The sequence below is a fragment of the Cynoglossus semilaevis genome, chromosome 1, assembly GCF_000523025.1.
Source record: "Cynoglossus semilaevis isolate Cse_v1.0 chromosome 1, Cse_v1.0, whole genome shotgun sequence".
NCBI lineage: Eukaryota > Metazoa > Chordata > Actinopteri > Pleuronectiformes > Cynoglossidae > Cynoglossus > Cynoglossus semilaevis.
This window is the reverse complement of record NC_024307.1, coordinates 8,539,087-8,561,224: the sequence shown is the minus strand read 5'-3', so window position 1 is coordinate 8,561,224 and position 22,138 is coordinate 8,539,087. Positions and strand designations below refer to the sequence as shown.

General features: G+C 43.7%; 1 protein-coding gene across 18 annotated transcripts in view; it reads left to right on the top strand.

Moving 5' to 3' along the window:
* sox11a (SRY-box transcription factor 11a) overlaps positions 1-22,138 on the top strand; it is a 436,554-nt gene that overhangs the window by 241,501 nt on the left and 172,915 nt on the right. For 2 of the 18 annotated variants that reach the window (XR_003052000.1, XR_003051987.1), the window contains exon 5: positions 13,515-13,644. The exons of 14 other annotated variants lie outside the window; for them this stretch is intronic. Coding sequence is in view for 2 of the 4 variants with exons in the window: in XM_025063214.1 (XP_024918982.1) it covers positions 16,896-17,993 (1,098 nt within the window). In the remaining 2 variants the exon portion in view is untranslated. Of the gene's footprint in view, positions 1-13,514; positions 19,771-22,138 lie in introns of those variants that run through there. 2 more of the 18 variants (XM_025063214.1, XM_008308956.3) reach the window with 1 other exon arrangement.

Genomic DNA, 22,138 nt, shown 5'->3' with positions numbered 1-22,138 from the left:
CAGCAGAGAGGGAGAACCTTATTTTCCTCTCACTGTCTAATTTGGTTCTTGCTCCGAGGCGACTTGCCGGCCCAGCAAAGGTTAGCCCTCCACCATGGTGTGTATGTGCACGTGCTGGAGAATGTGTGTCACCGTGTGGCCGTCTGTCTCAGTGGAGGTTACAGGTCTCCAAGTGGTTATAATTAGAAACTTCCGCGCAGCTTTTAGAAAAATAGTCGGCTTCCCCTTGCTTGTTTTCCTTTCACCATTTATCTCTCTTTCCTCGTGACACGATCGGGGAGTTAACCACCGGGTCCATCTTTGTGTCTCAACATGCCCCCGTTTTTCTCTGCCGGTCTAAATCTCACATCCTGCTCCCCCGTCCGCCAAATAAAACACTGGGACTGGGCAAAACACATGGAGGGGAATCCCTGGAAGCAGCGAGCTTGAAGTTTCCCAGATCAGAGCTCATTCCTCTGTGGGAAAAACAAAAAGTAGAAATAAGAACCAAGCGTGATTAAACAACTGCCTTGTTATTGTTTAATTGTCTCAAACCGACTAAACCTCGGGTTTCTCCTCAGATAAAGTCAAACCACGAGAAAGTCCAACAGGTTTCAGTCATGGCCTTGGGATTTGAGCCTGGCGTTGAGAACTAGCTCAGAGTCTGACTGTTTAACACATCATACTTGTAATCTGTGGGACGTGAAGGTGGAGATTATCAGGTCACTCCCTGTGACTTAAAAGCCCTGGTATATATAGAAATCACAGTTATTAGCTCAGAGGCGCTGACAGAAAACTCGGAGCGAACTCTCCGGGGCCTTTCATCCTCCCACAGTCGGTATAAATAATGGCAGTTACCAAACATACAGTGACGCATCCGTCTTCTCTCTGCCGCCGCTGACACGTTTCCTCCTCAGTGGCTGTCACGCAGCACTTAACATACACTTTCCTCCGTTTCGAGAGTGCGTTCGCGGCATCACTCGGCCGAGCAACAAGTGAGCGCTGCAGTGGGCGCGGAGGAACGGTTCAACAGTTCCACAGCGACGTTCAGACGCCCACTGATCCAGAGGAGGATGTTTTCACTCCTATGCTTCGTGTTAATTAAACATTTTAATCAAGGACGACAGTATTGATCCTAATCTGTGCACTAAGGAGGGGGTTAGTGTTAACTATACCTTGCTGATTATTGCCCTCCCCCAGAGCTGTCACTCAGTCTCCCTGTGATCCCATCAACTCTCCCTCCTGCCGCCGTCACCATGGCAAAAAAAACAATGAGCAGCAGCCGTCCCGGACTTACAATTACTCTCTTGTCGACTTGTATTGACACGTCCACTATTTGATTAAATAATTACCTGGCTGCCATAAGCCCCAGTGATGGAGTCATAATCCTAAATAAGCTGCAACCAACTTCGGTCACCTCCCTCGCTACGATTAGCTCATCGTTTGCTCGGCAGCCCCCTCAATCCCCCCCAGCCCCCCCATCTGTTATGCTCCAGTTCGGTGACAGCAGTTTTGGGTTCCTGGTATTAATGGAGACTGGTAACAGGTTCTCATTTGACTGCTGGTACAGTTCGATATAGTGTGAGTGCAGGTACAGACACGTGCGCTCGCACATATGCCAGTGTGCTATGCAAATACATTCACAGGCATGTCGGCACATTTTGACAAGATCGGTTCCTCATATAGTGCTCAGTTACACCCGCCCACCTCTCACACACGCGGGGCAAACACATGCACGCCGTCGCACCTGCCCACCCCGCAAGCAGCCTGGCATATGTCACATGAGGGTCACACACACACACACACAAACAAGCGCAGGGGAAACACAAACATCCAGACACACCAACGCAGCCCTGTTGTCTGCAGCCGGCGTGGCCTTCTGACCCTTTGACAGGTACACGGCGAATCTCAAAGTGAGGAGAGGAGCCCCGGAGCAGGTCCGCGAGTCAGAGTTGTGCCCTCTCCATAGGTAGCTGTCGAACTCCTCAGGGCTCTGGGGGGACGGCGCTGCCTCTCCCAGGAAGCCATAACTCTCCGTTCAGGAAGTGAGGTGTGTCTGGCATGTTATCTACATCTTTCTGGGAGAGAGGCAGGAGGACGAGAGGTCAGACAAGAATGGAACCACTTATATCATGTATTATGTATGACGTGTGGCGCGGTTGAATATTTACATGTGTCTAAAGGTGATGCAAATAGGAAGTAAAAATGAGAAGTTCAGTGAACGCTGTTTTTCTTTGTCAACAAGGATTCTGTGAAAAACGTTTTTGCATGATGCAATTCCAGAGCTGAACCTGAAACATCCACAGTCGGATCATCTATTGATCAGAGCTGCCTCTGTCTTTAAAAGAAAAACAAATAAAAGCAATAAAGTCACTGTTGCTTTGGATAAAAGCAATAAAGTCACTGTTGCTTTAGCCCAGTGTTTCCCAAACGTTTTTTCTGGGGACCCATATTTTAAAAGTCACAAATCTTTGCGACCCAAGTCAATAGACAGCGAGGGGTTCCCCAACTTTTCTCCCCCCCCCCCCCCCCCCCCCCCAGTTCATCAGAAAATTTTCGCATCCCTGACCCAAAATAAAAGACCCTAACAATTTGTTTTTTAGACTTGTTTATTTCACCTATTTTAATTTTTTAAACTTGCCCATTTTATTGCTAGCATTGTCAACTTTCGTCAGTTGGTCAGGAGTGAGATTTTGTGTTTGTGGAGGGTTGGGGGGTCACACTTCGCAGGGCTGCTACTGCTGCTCCAAACAGATCGAACAGGTCTGAGATTTTGTGTTTGTGGAGGGTTGGGAGGTCACACTTCGCAGATCGAACAGGTGACAGCAAAAACAAGAGCGAGAATTAAAAATAACGCCCACCTTCATCCATTTTTTCTAGTCTCTTGTTAAACATTTACAGCATTGGACAATATGCCGCGTTACATTTTATTCATTCATTCCATCCGCGTCCTCTTTGCAATGGCAATTCGCCTCCCAAAGGGGGCATGGTTCCCAAAGTGGGAACCCTCCACTTTAGACACTGGATACTTGGATGTACTTTAAAAAGGTCTATTACTTTTTCCCCCGTCTCATGAGTTCCTTTGCTCACAGCTGTGACCTTCAAACATGGACATTGATTTTAACACTCAACTCCGCTGCTTCCACATCTACTGACAGTTTCTTTTTTTTAAAACCCCCCCCCCCCCCGGTCCAGTCAACGTTAATGACCCCTTGAAATAACACGTATGAGGAATATAAATGATCGGCCCCCACAAAGTCAAGTTAAAAGCTCGGGGTCTGATCCATGTGAACCGTTGGAAGACTCTCAGGCATATAATTAAAAGGTAGTTTCTAATTTCTGCAAAAGTAAATTAGGGACCGGGCTTCATTGTTGGACCGTGGCTGGTGGCACGTAGCCCGGGGAGATGGATTGAATGGATCAGAGAGGGCCGGACACCCGTTGGATAATTCTGACAATGGGGTTTTGGGGGGGGTATCATCCATCACTCAGGAGCTTACATGAAAGTTTTGACAGGTAGAGGTCATGGCAATGTGGCAGGAGCCAACAGAGATGGATGCCTTTAATTTGGGTAATGAAGAGTTAAACATCTTGGGAGAGCAAGACGAGCATTAAATGGAGGAGCCGACCCGCCATTAAAAGAAAGCCTTATTTAATTCCTCCGACCCTAATGAAAGACACGGAAACACAATCCTTGATTGACAACGAGGCCTCGGCTGTAATTCCCAGCAGACAGTCGACCGCGGATCCCTCCCTTGTTAATCTCAAATATAATGACTTGCAAAACTAAGGTTAAATGTGGCAGCGTGAATTCATTACCGCTAATACATTAGACCATACCGTGATTTACAGTGCGCTCCCGCTTTTATTTTCATTAACGGTGAATGGCTTTGATTGAGCGGAGATTCTTTTGGCTCCGCCATCAATCTCATTGGCTTGATCGTTGTCCCCCCCTTTGTATCTGACCTCCTCACTTCAGAATGGGGCGAAGAATGGAAAATATGTAGGAGCAGGAAAAACACTGTTCTGCGTTTTTTTTTTCGTGTGAGTACGAGAGCCCTCCTTATCGCCTCCACAGAAATTATATTCATCCCCAGCTGTCATTCAACTTCATCCTTGACCCTGGTCTTATTGTTGCCGGCTTAATGGTGGCGCTTTCACCGCGATAACAGTTATTGCAGCACTGTCTACCAGTGAAAACCTGCAAAGACTATCTCCCACTAAAACACCAGGGACCCTATCTGCATACCGAGGTGATAGTTACATGGACATTCAAAATGCATGTGCCTCTATTATTCATTAACCAAAAGAGAGCTTTCCCAAATGCATGTTTCCTTCCGGGGGTATCATTCCATCGTACACGTCGACTCGCAGCACGCGCAGCTGAATATCGTTAAACCCACAAACCGCAGTTTGGACAACACTCATATGTGTATTCATATTAATGCCGCCGTTCGCAACGCAGCCCATTAATACTCCACACCTGCCCGCCGCCCAATTTGCCTGGTTGAAAATTGCATATATGTATCGACTTCCTGTATCAACATTGGCATCAAAAATGAGAAATCACCAAGAGTTTCGGTCGTCTGGGTGCCAGCATGCGTGTGTGTGTGCGTGTATATGTGTGTGTGCCACCATGTCGCTGTGGTGCATAAATGTGACAAATTGTAATAGTGCACTAAGTGGAGGCTGCTGCTGCTGCAGCTACAGTGAGTGACAGGAAGGTTATGGGCTCCTAATGACAGGGTTTTAAAGCTGCAGCTACTGCTAATTGGGGTGATGTGTCCATCCTGTGTCCCCCCAAGACATGTCTAGCTACCAGGGATTAGCCATGATTAAAGCACTGGTCATCCTAGTGCTTTAAGACCTTTCACAGTATTTATCCGCAGTGGTCAGATTACCCCAGTGATTGACAGATAGAGATCACAGGGGTTGAGATATATGGAGACGCTTGGTTTGAAGCCAATTATATACACCTTTGATAGTGAGACGCAGCGAATCATATACTGTATGTCACCAGACGTCTCAGAGATGGGATGGAGCGCGCAGTACGCTGCCGACAGAAAGCCAATGGCAAAATTGTATGCAATCTGCCTGTTCTATGAATGTACTTGTAAGATGATGCCCGAGGACGTGTCCTACTTCCTGTTGAAGGAAAAGTGAAGGAAGCGCCTAAACATAACACAGATACAGATGGTACAACTGAACACTTGTGATGTTTCTCCCCAATTAAAAAAAACACTACAGTTGTCACGGCTTCCATCTGAGGTAAATCGGAGACTCTTTGTCACGTCGCCAGATCAGAAACAAACAACTGCCGTATGTTGCATTAAAATCATCGTTTATTGAGTATAAAAGTGTTCTATGTATTTAAACACCTTGAAAAAAAAATTCTAATTCAAGGACAGCACAGTTAAAAACCAGAGATGTTCTATGTGCAAAGAACTGCAATAACGAAGGAATAAAGACATTATCGACTGAACAAATATTTAAAACGTCACGAACGCTGCTTCTGTCCTTCAACATTACTGCAACAACACTGTAATTACACACTGCATTCAACTCCTTTCATATTTATATTTTGAATATATGAGTAAATAATAAATGGAAACACAACAGAGACCGGCACTCATCTGTTTGCTTTTTTCCCAGTGTTTGTTGCAAATACTAAAAAAAAAAACAGATTGAGTTTGATGCATGAGTATTATAATATTAAAAGAAAACATTAAAATGCAGAATAATATTGGTTATTTAAATTATAATCATAATACACAAACCATAAGGAGGCACAACTGCGGTCGCACAAACAACTTTTTTGGTGCATAGCAAAGTAGCGACTAAACTCCAAAAGTCGAGGTCATTGTGAACCGAGGATCTGCTGTATTTCGTCTTTTTCTAAAATGATGAATTGTATATTGTAGAGGCTCCTAGATACGTCATTTGACCACACAGACTCCATGTCACGTTTCACTTTTTAAAAACTCCTATCATTTGAAATTTGAATACTTTATTTGTTGTATTTACAGTAAAACAACTGAGTTTCAGGGAGGAATACTCGGCATGTACTTTATCATTTGTAAGCAACAGCAACACTTAGCCAAAAAATCAACAGTCTCTGAAAACTAGCTGAAATTAAAATCCCAAATAAGAGAAACTCATTGAACTCCTTAAAGGTTGAAAACCACAGCTCTCAGCTCTGATGTACTGTAAAGAGTCACACAGCCAACCACGTAAGGGCGTAAGGGTGAAGCCTGACTATTCATTTGATGCAGATTTTGTATTAGTTCTTTGCAGCAGAGAAACTCAGACCCCCCCCCCCCCCCACTGTGAGACCTCTCAGGTCATTAAAGCTACTTAACACGGCCGTGGTCAAAGTAAACACATATCTGGGGGAAAAAGTAGCGACGCACATTAAAGCCACCGTTTCTGTTAGCCGGGGATGATCAAGAGCCCGGCTCTCTTCTCTCGTTAGCCCATGCCTGTAGCGGAGGGAGCTCATGTGTTTTCATTTGTGGAGACAGCTCTGAATGTGAAGACAGCAGAGAAACTCTACCTTGTTAGAATGAATCGTCATCTGCGCCTGACAGACACTTGTAATGAGATTAGTGTGGCCGCGTATCAAAGAGGAAATGTTGGAAATAAGAGAAGAGCTAATCCCACTCACCTGACTAAATTCCTTCTCACGCCGGTATTTCAAAACTTTGCGTTGTGGCTCATTATCTCGGTGGGCTTGAAGGTTTCACCTTAAAAGTCAGAAGTTCTTCTGCTGACACGTTAATAGCGGCTGAAACATTAAGGGAAAGCAAAAAGACACAGATATATGATATATATGTTAGCATCAAGCTAGCTATCTGTGAGCATGTTAATCTACTATTAAATAATTATTTTGCTTTCACACTACCAGGTGGCCACATCAGCAATACAGTTCCCCTTGAAGGGCCGATTATAAATGGAAGACTGTATAGATGGAACTACTCCATAATCTATTAATACATTTTTCTACAATTGATAATTATTTATTCAAGTTACAAATATTCTTCGTTGCTGTGTAATAAAAAAAACCCTTTAATTTACCAGGTTAAGAAACTCTTTATCAAATTTTTTTAAGCTCCCGTGGACCATACAAAATGACTTGGTGGGCTGCATTTGGCCCCCTGGGCCTTGAGTTTGACACATGCGCATTAATGGAATGGTTTTTAAATGTGTTCTGAAACAAGCCCATTTCGTAGACAGGACTGTTGCCACCTCCCCCCACCCTCCACCCTCCACCTGCCCCTCCCATTTCAACACATTCATGGCTACTGCTCCTCGTCTGAAATACATTTAAAACACAAACAAATACTGGTACTACTACTGCTACTTCTATTGTGTTTTAGGTCACACCAGGCTTACACTCCTTCTGCCTTGCAGCTCTGCATTTTTTTTATAAAGTCTGATTTTATAAATTACTGCAGCAATCCCTGGAGCCACCTGTTGCTAAATATGTAATATCTGGCTTTAAATCACTCAAGTAGAGAAATATATGTGATTTAAATGTAAAACACATGTAATTGAATCAAAAAGAAACTGGCAGAAAAGCAAGTCAGCATGAATGGAAATGTTTTAATAATCCACCTATGTTCTTGGTTTACAAACATATCAGAACTATTTTACTGTTAGCCACGTATAAATATATATATATATATATATATATATAATGGACACGGACAGAGCCATTAGAAGATTATATGTTGGAATAAAAACACCAGAATGGTATCTACCTCTTTATCCGCTAACTTTAGGTCCCTTCAAATTGAACATGACATCACTTTTCTGATTTTTTCTGCGACAGTGAACATCACCTGCACATGCACCAAAATGAGCCCATACCGGAGACAGGTCACAGCTTAGGAAAGTAGATGATAAATCATGATGATGGATGGCACATATGGGTGCACACCGGGTGTCATTGACAGGCAGTGTGGTGTGAGTCATCAGGCTGTGATTGGTCAGTTCTGCAGCACTTGATCATCCATTTTTCTTTAAATGGGATCGCAATTTACCCCGAAACATCAAATCATAAAATATAACTCGGAAAAATGTATGTAGATAATGGTTTTCTAGTGAGTCAGTGGTAAATATATATATAAAAAACTACTAACACTAACACCAAAATGAGTGGAATCATCGACATATATAGTAACTTTTTTTGCCAACACAGCAGCCTGTGTGCCACCGGAGCATTAAAATGTTCTCATTTTAATCACTTCTTTACAAATCCTTACCTATTCCCGTGCTGCAGAGCTAATACTTTTCATCGCCGAAGGTTAAAGAGTAAAGCCAAACAGACTTTTGCATTAAAACATACATGAATAGGTCCTTTCCGATAAGAACACAGCTTAAGAATATTTATATTTAGTATACATTAATGATTTTTTTTCCTCCTGGTATTGCATACACAAAGTACCTTCTCCCTAATCTCCTGAAAGCCCGTTCTTAACCCAAAGTCACAGGAGAAGAAGACTTCTGCCAAAGCTTAGTTAGCGAGTGACTGTGCTTTGACACACTCATTACCAACTCTTCTACTATTGATTTCCAGATAGTTGCTAAACACTCCACCTTGCACACAGCTTAGCCCTTCCATATCCCTAAGTCTCCTCCAATAACCTTTACTGTTAAGATAGAGATGGCTCCCGGAGCACACGGGCGGATGTGCAGGATTTGCAAAAGAGGACGTTTATGAAAATCTTTTTTGAAGCCTGTCTCAGAAATTCTTAAGAGACATGAAGGAAAGGGCAGCCAGTCGGTGTGTACAGAGGACACACTGAGTCTGTGATATGGATGGAATACTGCGGAAAAACACCAGTCTATATGTGCATATGTAATGCATATATATATATATATATATAAAGTCCAGGGATTCTTTTGAAGTGCTCTACATTTCTTCACGCCACCATTTGGTCTCTGAAAAACCCACACTCAGAACATAAATATGTTTGAGACAAACTTAGCCGGAACATCACGGCTGGTATTGAAATGACCTTCGATTTAGACTTCAGATGTTTAAAGCAGTTTAAAATCTACATACAAGACAATGCGCTCCCTAACACTGGTTCTTATTATTATGCCAATGTGGAGTGTGGATTGGAGTGGAGTGGGGATTAAAGGCAAAAGGACGTTGTATCTGATTTCAGCGTCACAAGAGTTGGCTCAACAACTAAAGTAAAGTCGTGTTTTCATTCCGGCCCATATGATTATCATTATATTGACAAGGACATGCAGTGTTTGCTTCTATCGTCATGCACGGAGAGAGAGAGAGAGAGAGAGAGAATTTCTTGCATGTCTCGCCCCTTTAAATTGCTGGACTTATCTGTGAAAAGGTGTGGAGAGTACGACGCAGCTCACCTCAGTTTTGGGTGGTTATTTGTCACAATATGTGGTTTTTGAAGGATTGATTTTCTCCCTCCCACTGCATTGATGAAAGCCCTGCTAGGAGCTCCTCTGGGAATTCATCTCGGGCTGATAACTTTGAGCTATCTTATCTGCTCACTGTTCAAACAAGAGCGAATGCTCAGATTTACTTCAGGTGTTTGTCTCTCCGCTGCTCTGTTTCATCCTGTTTTTGTTTTCAAGGTTAAAGCCTGATTGATGCCACTGATTTTTCCCTAACGTTGCACTTGTGTCGAGGACGCCGGTGGCTGAGTCTGTGTCGTACATTTTCGAAGGAGAAATAAACAATTAGAAGGTACGCTGATGATGAGTTTGCCGTGGTGTGGAGGCTTTTAAGAGATTTTAAAATATACTTGGAGAATGAAAGACTGGTCTGTGTGAGGAGAGGGTGAAGTAGTTTGGTCGTTTCTTTGAGCCTTTATTGAACTGGTGATGAACGATAAAATAAAGTTTGCAGTAAACTAATATATTCATACGACAGACTCGGTTCTCCGGATAATTTCACAAATAGGCAAATTTTTGTTTATGTGGTTTTTTGTGTAACTGTACTGGAACAATTTTTTACAATGTATCGGTGCTATAGCTGTAAGAAAAAAACAAATATTTTACAAAGAAAAACCAAAACAATACTAAATACAAACATTTGTCAATTACACAATTAAATATACTTTCTTTTAGTATTATCAGATCTATCTCTTTATATATATTTTTTTAATCTGGTGCATCACACAGTAGAGAATAAGACAATGGTCAAAGTATTTGTTACATAGTCATGTTTTAACATATATATATATACATACATATCTGTATGTATATTTACAAAAATTAAAAAACAAATACATTTTTCAATTTCAAAACTAAAAGCCTTAGTTTTGTGCAGACATGCTTTAAAGATCTCTGTGATAAAGTTATTCTAAGTTAGACACAAATCTTTGCTGGTTTCCTGGCCTGCCTGCGGTCCAGATCTGTCTCCTTTAAAAAAAATATATAAATATTGTGCTTCATGAAGAAGAGAATTGAACAGTGACCACTGGCTGTTGAGCAAAGCTAACCTTTTGCATGGTAATTAATAACTAGTAACTAATCATTAGTAACTATGGTAGTAAACAGACACCCAACAGACAGAATTTGTGTCTAGAAATTGCCTAAAATGTAAGTTGTAGAGTTTCAGTCCTGGCTGCAGGTATAAACTAGTTTATGTTAACTCTACAGAGAAAGTATTTCTTTTTCCCCTCTGCTGGAGATAAAAGTTCACGGCCATTACCAAATTACAGACAACTGTTTTATTGCGGTTTAGAAAGGTATTACTTTCTGGAAATTAGGACATTGTATATAGTTCACAGTAATCAATAAAATAAATGCTGGGTAACCATCAAGAGAAAACTAAACTGTACAGTCACTGCCTTTAATGCTGGGCCATTCTGCCTACTAATTATAAAGCCTTAAAGACCTAACACAATGCTGCCGGAGATTTGTCCACAGGCCATGGATTCTCAATTTGTCATGCTGCTTTGAACTGTCGCCGTTCGACTGGTGGTGCAAAGATCATAAACCAGTAAAACTTCAGAGCACAGGATGCATCTGAGGGTGACTAAGCACAGTGGAGGCCCCTCACAAGTCTCTCCACAGACTGGCTTGTAGTCAACACTATCTTATCTGGAGAAGGGGAAGGAGCGGGGGGAGGGGGGGGGGCAGGTCTGGGCCGGTCGGCAAGGAAGCGGAACAGAATGGCCTCACTGGGAAAAAGTCCCAGACTTCTTAGAAATCCACCGCCGGTAGGTTAAACCTGATCAACAGATCAATTCAGCCTGAGTCTAATGAGGTATTTGACTCCAGCCGCAAAAATGCTAATGATTAACTAGCAACACACTCAGTCTGTGAACAACTTGTTTTGATTTCCAATGGTAACACAGTTAGGTCTTCATCTATCTCATATTAACACAGTAATAATAACTCGGCGTTAGATGATCACGCATTAGGATCCCGCGATTGTTCCAGTGAAACTTCCCCCTCGCTGCTGCTGCTGCTGCTGCTGTTGTATCCAAGGGTGCGGGAAAGAGCAAGACCTGACCTGCAGCCATACAATCCATCAGCATTAGTCCTACACAGTCTCCAGACTAAACACACTCTCATTTCAGTGGCTGTGAGCGCCCAGAGGGCTCGGCCTCCACACAAGTTTATTAACACAACACACAGTGTACAATACAAACGTGGCTGCGTTGGACTCTTACAATAAACAAGGCCTCGCTGCTCCCCGTATATAATTAAAGGATTCAGACGGCCGCTGCACATGAGCGGGGATGACATGGCAATATGATTACTGTAGAACACACTGTACCCTGTGAGGCAGAGTTTCTCCAGGGGTGATGTCATCTCCTTCAGGCTACGATGGATTTTTGCTGTTGCTCTGTGGAGGAGTCTGTGAAGTGGGTGAGGAGAGAGAGAGAGAGAGAGAGAGAGAGAGAGAGAGAGAGAGAGACGGGAACAGGAACAGGAGATTCTTCACTTTAGGAAACCAAACTTCAACACCTCTCACCTGTAGAGTACACACTGGTTAAATATGACTCGTTGAAATATAGACATATTTGATGTGAGTCACATAAAAAACAACCTGAAGAGAGACAACCATGATATTTATCCTGAAGGGATCCCCATGTGAAATGTCTTCATGATGAAGGCAAAGGTAAAAAAGTTAAGATTAGATTAGAATCAAATTGTATAGAACAGACTTTACTGTCGTTACAATTACAGGGCGTCCTCGACGTCAGAGTTCTGTCTCTACGAGCGATATCACTCAATTCTCTTCGTAAAGAATAGATTATTAACATACACTTAGCTCCTCCCCAACGATGAATATATGCGAGACATTTACAAAACGTCCTTGTTTGTATCGTACTCGTCATTTGGTAAAATAATATACTTATCTTTTAACCTCTGCTGCTGTACCACAATATTTTAATTTTTAATATGTCTATGAAGATTCTCTGTCATCCAGATCATGGTCAAGGTTGAAGAGTTCTGTTAGGCATAAAATTGTTGTTTTTTTGAGTGAAGTATGGATGTCTTCTGATTTCTTCTTGTGCTTCCTTTGCATAGCGCCTCCTACTGTAACTAGTTAGGTACTACAACTACCAGCCTGTGGATGGTCAAAAGTACAGTTCTGATGTGTCATCATTTTGTCAAACCTCAGTGGACCACACCTGTAGACTTCAGTTCGTGCTTTTCCATGAAGTCAGGGTCGTTGCATACAGTAGTGTAAGTAGCTGAAGCTACGGCCTCTAATTGTATTTGTGACCCCCGCCCGCCTCCTCCCCCAGACATACATTCCTCCACAGTACTCAAGCATTGGCTGTTTACATTCATGACGAGATACTCCACTCTCAAGTATCTGCTAAGCATCAGGCCTTGAGAGACAGAGACCACATCAAGGAGGTCAACAAAGAATCCGACACCCCGCGGATACATTTGCATTGTGTTGAAAATGTGGAGCAACAACAAGGTATAAAATGGCCTTGGAGGCACCAAACACTTGTGGTAAAACAACACTCTCCAAACAGCTGTGAGTTCCTCTGCATCGCTCCAACTCTTCTTATCTTGAAGAAGGGGAGGAAAGGAAGAGCGCGATTTTTGAGGAATGAGACCAAACTGACAGGCGGCCAGAAAAAAAAGAGTTACGTTGCAGCTGACTTTGCTCATTTTAGCATCATCTCACATGTTAAGACATGGAAATGGTTTGCAGAAACTGGCAACAGGCTCACAAACTGTAAATCTTTCGATATATGAGGCTGTATTATGTTTCAGCCGGACCCTCAGCTCAGATACTGAGAACTTTAAGTCTGTGTGGAAATAGACCCGGGCAGATTTACCTCATATTTTAGCCAAAGTGAAGGGAGTTGCGACATAAATCACATGCGGAGCAGCAGATTACCATGAAGTGACTGCACTGTATGGTCCGCCATTCACTGCACGGCAATAAACATTGTAACCCAAGTACACAGGACACTCAAGAATGTGTCTGTCAAGTGAAAAGTTAATTTGCGTTTTCATGTGCTACCAAAACACCTCCTCCCTCCCTCTCTTTTTCCTCACCCTCTTTCACCCCCCAGAGCCCTCCGCTCCCCCCTGCGGCCATTGTGAGACCATCAGATAGTGGCTTCCAGAAGTCCACACCTGTCTTGGGGCCATGCAGAGGAGATGGATCCATGCATTTTGAGCATCAGATAGCCTCTGGCCAGGGTTAGTATTGATCTAACGCTTCACTGGCCCTTTGTGAGAGCAGCAGCTGCTTTGGGGGCTTTTAGATAAGCAATGCAAGGGGAATTGTTTCTCCTGAAATGCTCTTTCAATGTTTGTGCATGAAAACCATCACTTAATTCAACACTCCATCGCTCTGGAATAAAATGTCCTCCCCCTTGACATGAAAAGCAGCAAATAAGCAATAAGCATTAAAACATCTGCCTGTAGGGTATTGGGGGAAAAGGAGGGGAATGGCATTAGGAATCACACAGTGATAATGCCGCTCTCTGGATTTTCACTGTTTAATCATATGTAATCTCTAGAGTGAAATGAAATGAGAACACAACCTGTTTCACCGTCCCACTATTCTCCCTCCCTCTCTCTCTCTCTCTCTCTCCCTTTCTCTCTCCTCCTTCTCCACTATGATCACCAGTCACTGAATGAGGCAGTCGGAGGGGGCGTGTGTGTGTGGGTAATGCTGGTGCATCTGTGTGAGGCAGGCATGGCGATGAGACCCTCCCTAAGATGACTCATAGGCTGTATGGGCTGACACCAGCACCTCATTCACAGCCAATAATGAGCCATGCTAATGAGCAGGACAACCACCCTGCATGCTCATCATTAAGCAGTCCTGTGATTCATGTCCAGCATTAAACCATCATATAAAGAGATAAGGTTGGCTGGAGCTGGCCACCACCAGATATGAACAGACACGGGATGAAATCAGGTAAAGAAAAAAAAACACTTTTAGAACCATACTGCAGGAAATCACCTAATGGAATAATAAAAAAAATTAAAAATTAAACATATTTTTTCAGATGTTATCACACCAGGATATACACGTGCAATATAATGTATTATTTTAACATTTATATCAGACTTGTTTTTTCCTTTGAGAGGTGCAGACTAAAAAAAACTAAAAAAAAAAAAACCGCAGCTTTATGTAACACAACACAAACACTTAATTCAAAATATTCTTTTCCTACCAAATCTGCATCCATCAGCAGATCAGATGGCCCTTAAATGAATCATCAGAAAAAACAGATGCTGACAGTAAAACATGCATGTGCATGTGCCAACCTCTAGAGACTCCTGCTCCGGCACATATATCTGATAAGGCTTAATCAGCACAGGGTGGTCATGATAAAGCATTTCAGCCCTATCTCTGCCCGAGAGAGAGACACACACAGACACAGGGCTGCTCCTCTCCTCCGAGGACGGAAAGCCAGCCGCCTCCCCCCTCTATCTCAAAGCGATTCCCGTCCTCAAACCGCCTCCGTGTCCTCACTCCTCTCCGTTTTCTCCCTATATGCCCCCCATTTTCCATTTCTGCTTGTCTTTCTCCTACACTCTGTATCAGAGACACTTCTTAAGCCCCAGCTGGGGAAAATAAGGTGGCTGGGTGGGGGGAGGGTTTCAAAAGGGTAAGTGATTGCCCTCTAGGGGACGAAGCAGAGAGAGAAAAGCAGGACACCTTATCGCCCCAGCCTCCAATAGCACGGCTGGCTACCACCCAGACCCAGCAGGGGAGGAGGGCGGAGGGGTGCAGCAGACGCTGGGCTCCGTGCACACACTGCCTCTTGACACAGCAAACTCAGTGGGGAGCAGCACAACCGTGGTCGGCCTGTGTGGACTCAACCAAAGAGTGCACGGCCAAATGATGCCATCTGAATAAGTGTTATTGCCTGGCCTGCATGTGGTAGAGCACGCTACACTATCAACATCAGTGCAGGCGGACAGAGTAGAGTATAGTGTCATTAAGGCAACATCAACAGTCGGAACAACAATTGGTTGCATCTGTGAAAATATACAAACACACACACACACAAATATACACACATATATCTTTAATATATATATTATTTTATAATTTTTTATCAATTTCATTTTTTTGGTCTATTTTACCGTAGCACTGTGAACTTTATATTGTTTTTGATTGATTACCTTTTTTGTCATTTTCCCCAGTGAGTTGTGTATATGTGTATATATTTATAAACACATATATACACAAATACTCATCATCTAACTAGCGAAATACACATGTTGAATATATATAATTTATTTTGTTCCTCCGGTGAGGTATATATACATACATACATACCTCATTATATATATATATATATAATGCTGGGGTGCCAGAAATGGTATGAATAAGGTTGTAAAAAACTAAAATATAACACATATGTATGCATATATGTTTACATATTTGTGTATTGAGTGCGTGTGTATACAGCAGTAGCCTGTGTCTGTGTATGTTGCTTTGAAGTGATAACACAGCAGTTTGAAGGAAGCTGCAGGACTATTTTGGAAAGCTCCCTCACTGTAAACAAGCCCTCTGAGGGAAATTGTGCTACTGACCTATTTCCTTCATTCAAAATGGAAGCAGGAAACACACGAGGAAACAGCCCCGCGCCAAAGGGAAGTCGGTGTGTAGTAGCTGGGTCTTGGAGAGATGAATGATAAACGCACTGAAGTTAATGATAACACACTGGGTCCTTCAGTAAAGACGTTACCAGCTGCTATAACCTGTCTTTGTACAGAACAGAGTCAGGCACAGAGTCAGGCAGGCAGGCAGTCAGGCAGGCGGACGCACAGATGCATCCGTGCGCCTGGAACAGTGTCCAAGCGCCACCTTCAGTCTCCAGCCTTGGGTAGTGAAGGGAGCAGATAACCACAAAGCATGTACGTTTTTTACTCCAGACACGTTGAAGTTTACATCTGTCTGGGAGGCAAATATAATTTTTTTTATATGTTTACATTTTTTCCCACAATTTAAAAACGGATAAATATACTTATTTTTCTTCGCGCTTTGGTGAGTGGTGTTGATGTGACGAGCGCTCAGCGCTAACTGTGTGTTTAATATGCCTGTCTCGCCCGGCGTGTTGCCCCAGACACTGTGTTCCACAAACCCCCACCTCCACTCCAGTGAGAGCAGAGGAAGGAGGGAGGAATAAAAAGGGTTAAGGGGAGTCTTGGATGGAGTCTGCAGGGCGGAGTGGAAGCGACGTGATTGGACGGCGGGGCGTGACGCAGGGGAGATGAAAAAGCCGATAACTAGTTAAGAAGGCAGTTTGTAACTCAGGAAAAAGAGTGCAGAGCTTGAGACACACGTACATATAATAAAGCAGAGGACGTGGACGAACCGCGGCGCAGACGCAGAGTGCTGAGCGGCAGTCTGGAGCAGTGTGGGGCTGTTTGAGACACTGCAGCGTCCGGACACTGAGTGACTTTTTACGCGGCAGACGCAGACAATGGTGCAGCACACCGACAACAGCGAGACGGACGGGAGCATGTCCAGGGAGGCTACTGACTCCGAGGAGAGTGAATTTATGGCATGCAGCCCCGTGCCGATTAACCCGGACTGGTGCAAGACGGCCACCGGTCACATCAAGAGACCCATGAATGCGTTTATGGTCTGGTCCAAGATCGAGAGGAGAAAGATCATGGAGCAGTCGCCGGACATGCACAACGCAGAGATCTCCAAGCGCCTGGGCAAGAGGTGGAAGATGCTGAAGGACAGCGAGAAGATCCCGTTCATCAGAGAGGCCGAGCGGCTGCGGCTAAAACACATGGCAGACTACCCCGACTACAAGTACCGACCCAAGAAAAAACCAAAGCTCGACAGTTCCAAATCATCAGCACCGTCTCCGGAGAAGTGCGGCAAAATTGCAAAGACTCCCAGCAAGAAGTGCACAAAGATAAAGACTAAGAGCGGCTCCAAGTCCTCCCACGGCTACGGCGAGGACTGCGTGTTTCCCAGCTTAAAAGTTACAAAGATTGTGAAAAGTGAGCTCACCGACGAGGACGACGACGACGACTACGAGGACGACTACCGGATGGGGATTAAGCCCGGGGACGAGGAGCGTCTGCGGCCGTACAATGTGGCCAAAGTTCCCGCGAGTCCAACTTTGAGCTCGTCGGCCGAGTCGGAGGGGACGAGCATGTACGAAGAAGTACGAAGCAGCAGCACCAGAGTCTTTTACAATATCAAAAACATTACCAAGCAGAGTGCGCTGCACGCTGCTTCCGTCTCACCAGCATCCTCCAGGTCGGTCTCCACATCCTCCTCCTCCTCCAGCAGCAGCGGCTCCTCTTCCGGCGACGACGCGGACGATTTGCTGTTCGACTTTAGTTTAAATTTCGCTCCCAGCGCCCAGGGCTCCGAACTGGGCAACGCTAATTCAGGAAACCTCTCCCTGTCTCTTGTGGATAAGGACCTGGACTCTTTCAGTGAGGGCAGCCTGGGCTCCCACTTTGAATTCCCAGACTATTGCACGCCAGAACTCAGTGAGATGATTGCCGGGGACTGGCTGGAGGCGAACTTTTCCGACCTGGTCTTCACATACTGAACACGGACAAAAAAAGGTTTCTCTAGTAATAACAGAGAAGGGAGCAATGAAATTATATGTGGTCAACTTGTCCCCACTCCTGCCTCCTGTGGCTGTTTCTGAAGTGTCCTGGAAGGAGGTGGAGGACCAGGAGGTTCGGAGGTGAGGTTTGAGGAATGAGATGCTTATGAAGCCGGTAGCAAAAAAAAAAAAAAAAAAAGAGCTAAGTCTGCAGACTTCTTTTTCTGGCAGCATGACAGGGTTTTATGGATTTTTTCCCCCCCTTAAAGGTCTGCATTTACTGTTCAGCGTACACGGACCACAAAGGGAAGAACACTGAACTTCTATGCATCTTATCCTCTCAAAACAAACAAAAAAATTTTATTAAAGTGCAGGGAGCTGAAAAACGAACTGTGGACTGACTCGAAGCAAATCTGTGAACTGACAATTGTTCAGGATGTTACTTTACAACGGTTTTTCTGTAATTTCTTAATGCCGCAAAAATGTTTGTTTGTTTTTTGGGTTTTTTTTGTACCTGATTCCGTTTACCTCCTGGTTTGGAAAAATAATTAAGCAGCCTAAACCTCTGCAGACTACAGGTGTGGAGGGGAAACATTTTGATACATAACAGACCTCATCTTTTTAAAAGAAAAGTAAGATATTTTCAGGCATATTTTTGTACAGTTGAAAGGGAATGTTCTTACTGTGCTTTCAGTGAGTTTCAGGCACTTCTTCCCTTTATCATTTCTTTTTTAGCATGCAAGGAAGTCCTGGTTTTAAGGATTAAGTTAAATTAAGACTTGCATCAAAAATGCCTTGTGATTTTAAAAACTAGGTTTTTTTGTACAGTTGTAGAGCAGATTTGTTGAGTATTTGTAGACGATACAATGGCATCATGGGGGAACACATACCTCAGAGCTGGAACTAGTTTCAAGATTGTATATGTACTGTAATATAGTAAAGTTAGGAGTTTATGTATATCATACTCGTGATATGTGGATGGGTCCCGATCGCAGGTGTGAAACTGGATTTTGGTATTTTTTATGGCACATACTGTTTTTCCCCCCCTCTCATTTTTTTGTGCAATATATACTCTTTAAGACACAGACCATCAACAATTGTAGCAAGTGATGGAGAAACAGACTTGTGCACTGTCAACATCATTTCATGTTATGATGCTGAAAGCCTGTCCAGGCAGAAAAAAATAAAAATAAACAAATCAGCTGGAACTGATGCAAAACATTGAATATGGCCTCGTGGTGTGGTGCATACGACGGTGACAGATATTAGAAGAAAAAAAATATAAAACCATTTGAATGTTTTCGACACACATAATTGGGTAGTGTGGGGGGCACAAATGACACCAAAACAGTTTGAATCTGACTGAAATTCGGGGGGGAAAAAGAAGTTCTGCTGAAGGGCATGGTCTGAGAAAGTGGTGGTTTGGCATTATTTTAACAGGCAAGCAAAAAAGAACATTCCATGGTCCTGTTTCATGAAATGAAACTTTATTTTAAAACTGAAGACTGCCTTCTTTTTTTAAAAGAAAAAAAAAACATTAACCATAAACCTGTATTTTTTATTTCTTGCACTTAAAAAAAAGGAGATATTGTTTATTTTTATGTGGGTCTTACATATGAAGTCTGTTTGATAAAAAGGTTTTGGAATATGACCTAATTATATGCCAAGACGTTTTTTTTGGGGTTTTGTTTTTGGAAGTTCTAGGCAGTAGTTACTTCACATTCCAAGTGTGAACCTGTCTCTGACTCATCTTTTAATAAATAAGTACCTACCACCATCCACTGTCCTTTCAGTTTGTGAATATATGTACACAAATGTGCTATTTGTTGCGTTTTAAGAAGGATGTGATGACAGAATGATGCCTATTTTGTACATAGGCGGATACTTTGAAATGGATGGGCTCAAACTAACATGTGAATTCACATTTAATAAAAAGGAAAAAAAGGAAAACTTTTAAACCCCTCGTGTTGAGGTGCTTTACTATTTCAAATGTAAACTGTCTCTGCTCAACCTCCCTCCCTCCCTCCCTCAGCAGCCCCCTTCTCAAACCGACACTGCCGCTTTAAGAAATTGAATTGCCCGCTTGCATTCACCGAGCGATGTGATTGGAGAGCACGCCGGTTCCCTTGGAGACGGGCCTGGAAACAGGAGCCGGCTCTCCTCAGCGTGTGGCAGCTCTTGGTCTGTCTGGCTTCCATTCAGAAAAGTAGTGCTGTGTTCATCAAAGAGCGGTGAGGGAGCTGGGCGAACGGAGGGGTCTGAGCGTGACATATGTTCGCTGGCTGATGAACGGCGCTGCTTATTCCCAGCAGATCCTGTTAAATCTCAGAAAACAACAGGGGGGTTTGTCGTGTGGGGGGAGCGACTTTTACAGAAGCGTAATTCCTGTATTAAAGTAAACTCGCAAGGGTGAGAGTTCACTAATACTTCACCGTGTCACTGTAGAGGGGTCAGGAACAGGTCAGAGCTGAGAGTGAAGATAGTTTAAAGGAGTGATGCAGTGGTTTTTCATTTTCGCCCCATAACTCCTGGACTCTCATTTCAGTTTAATGACTTGGACTTTTGTCTTTTAAATGAATTGAAGTGGCACAAAAACAAGAATGAAAAGTAAAAACTAAAGCATAACAAGACCAAAAAAAATCCCTCAAACTGTTACTGGTTGTGTTACTGGTGCACCATGTGACACCAGGATTGATTATAATAAACTTCATCCTGCTGCTGCTGTATCAGTGATCCTATTACCAGCGACAGACTGTGAGTCCCTGACATTAGCCCGGCTCCATTAGAAAAACAAATAAACTTGAACCACGTCACCCATATTGGTTCAGTGTATCACCGTACCAGACGCAGTTGGCGCGTCCAAACATTTATCACGTGCTAAAACATTAATGGCAGCGATTACATCTGTGCAGAGAGCACACGGGAGCGCAGATGTATCAGCGCTTTGTCTCCTCGGAGGCCTGGTTAGAACCCGGGCCACCTTTAACGGATCACGCATAAAGAACCACGGGCCTCGGCCCACGGAGAGATTTGTGTTCATTACAGCGGTAGAATCTAATGATGAATATTTGCCATGCATGACTGCACAGGTACAAGCCCCCCCATTAAGCCAGTTTGCAAATCTGTAATAAAACATTTATCTGGCTATTACTTTACCTGACCTATTGGTCAAAGTTGCTAATGGGTTCCAGGGCTATTCCCAATAGAATCTGAACATTGATTTTGTGTTCCTCTGAAATATCTGCTCTGGGCTAATGCCACCGGTACATGTTGAAATGAAATTAGTGACCCGTTGAAATCTCCGTCTATTTCCTCCTTAAATAAATAAATGAAAATCTAGAAAGCTCGGGAGACGCAGGCCGGGACAGCGTCGTCCTCGCAGAGATCTGGTGTGGCGTGGGATACTGTGGAGACCAAAGAAAGTCGTTTCCAGTCCCTTGAGCGTTTAAATCATTCATACGACCCTGGATGTCAGAGTCAAACGCTGTGTGTGTGACACCTACGCAAAGACCTCGGCCTGAACACGGAGACACAGATTGTTTATCAGTGACTGTGACTGCAGAGTGGACACTGGAAGATAATTGTCCTCTGCAATTAGTGGCGTCATAGCGTTAAAACCAGGAATCGTAGCACAGTTTCCTCACATCTTCCCCCGCCCTCCCGCGTAGTGACTCTCACTCGGTGAGCTCAGATACATTACATCACTGCTGAGCTTATGCTGCTGCTGCTGCTGCTGCTGCTGCTGCTGCTGCGCAGAAAGATTCCATGTTGTGTCATCGTGCATCCACATGTGGTCCTCCTCTCCCAGCGGGACACTGTCTGATATTGCTGTGGGAATACTGAACCGAGCTCTCCGACGCCACAGGTTTTTCATAATAACAATAACAGTGCTGCACCATGTGAAGCTAAATTTAAACCTGTTTACTGTCTGTTAATTGACAAGTAGACAGGAGTTATGCTCCCTGCTCCAGATCTGCCACCGTCGTGACACCGTTTCTGTCCAACGCCTGCTCCTCTCCTGCTCTGTTATACAAGCATGTCATGCTGTTAGACACTGCCAGGGCCTTACACATCCTGCACGCTGTGTGCCACAGTATTGAAATGACACACCGGCACTCGGTCCTCTGCGAGACATGTGATATGAT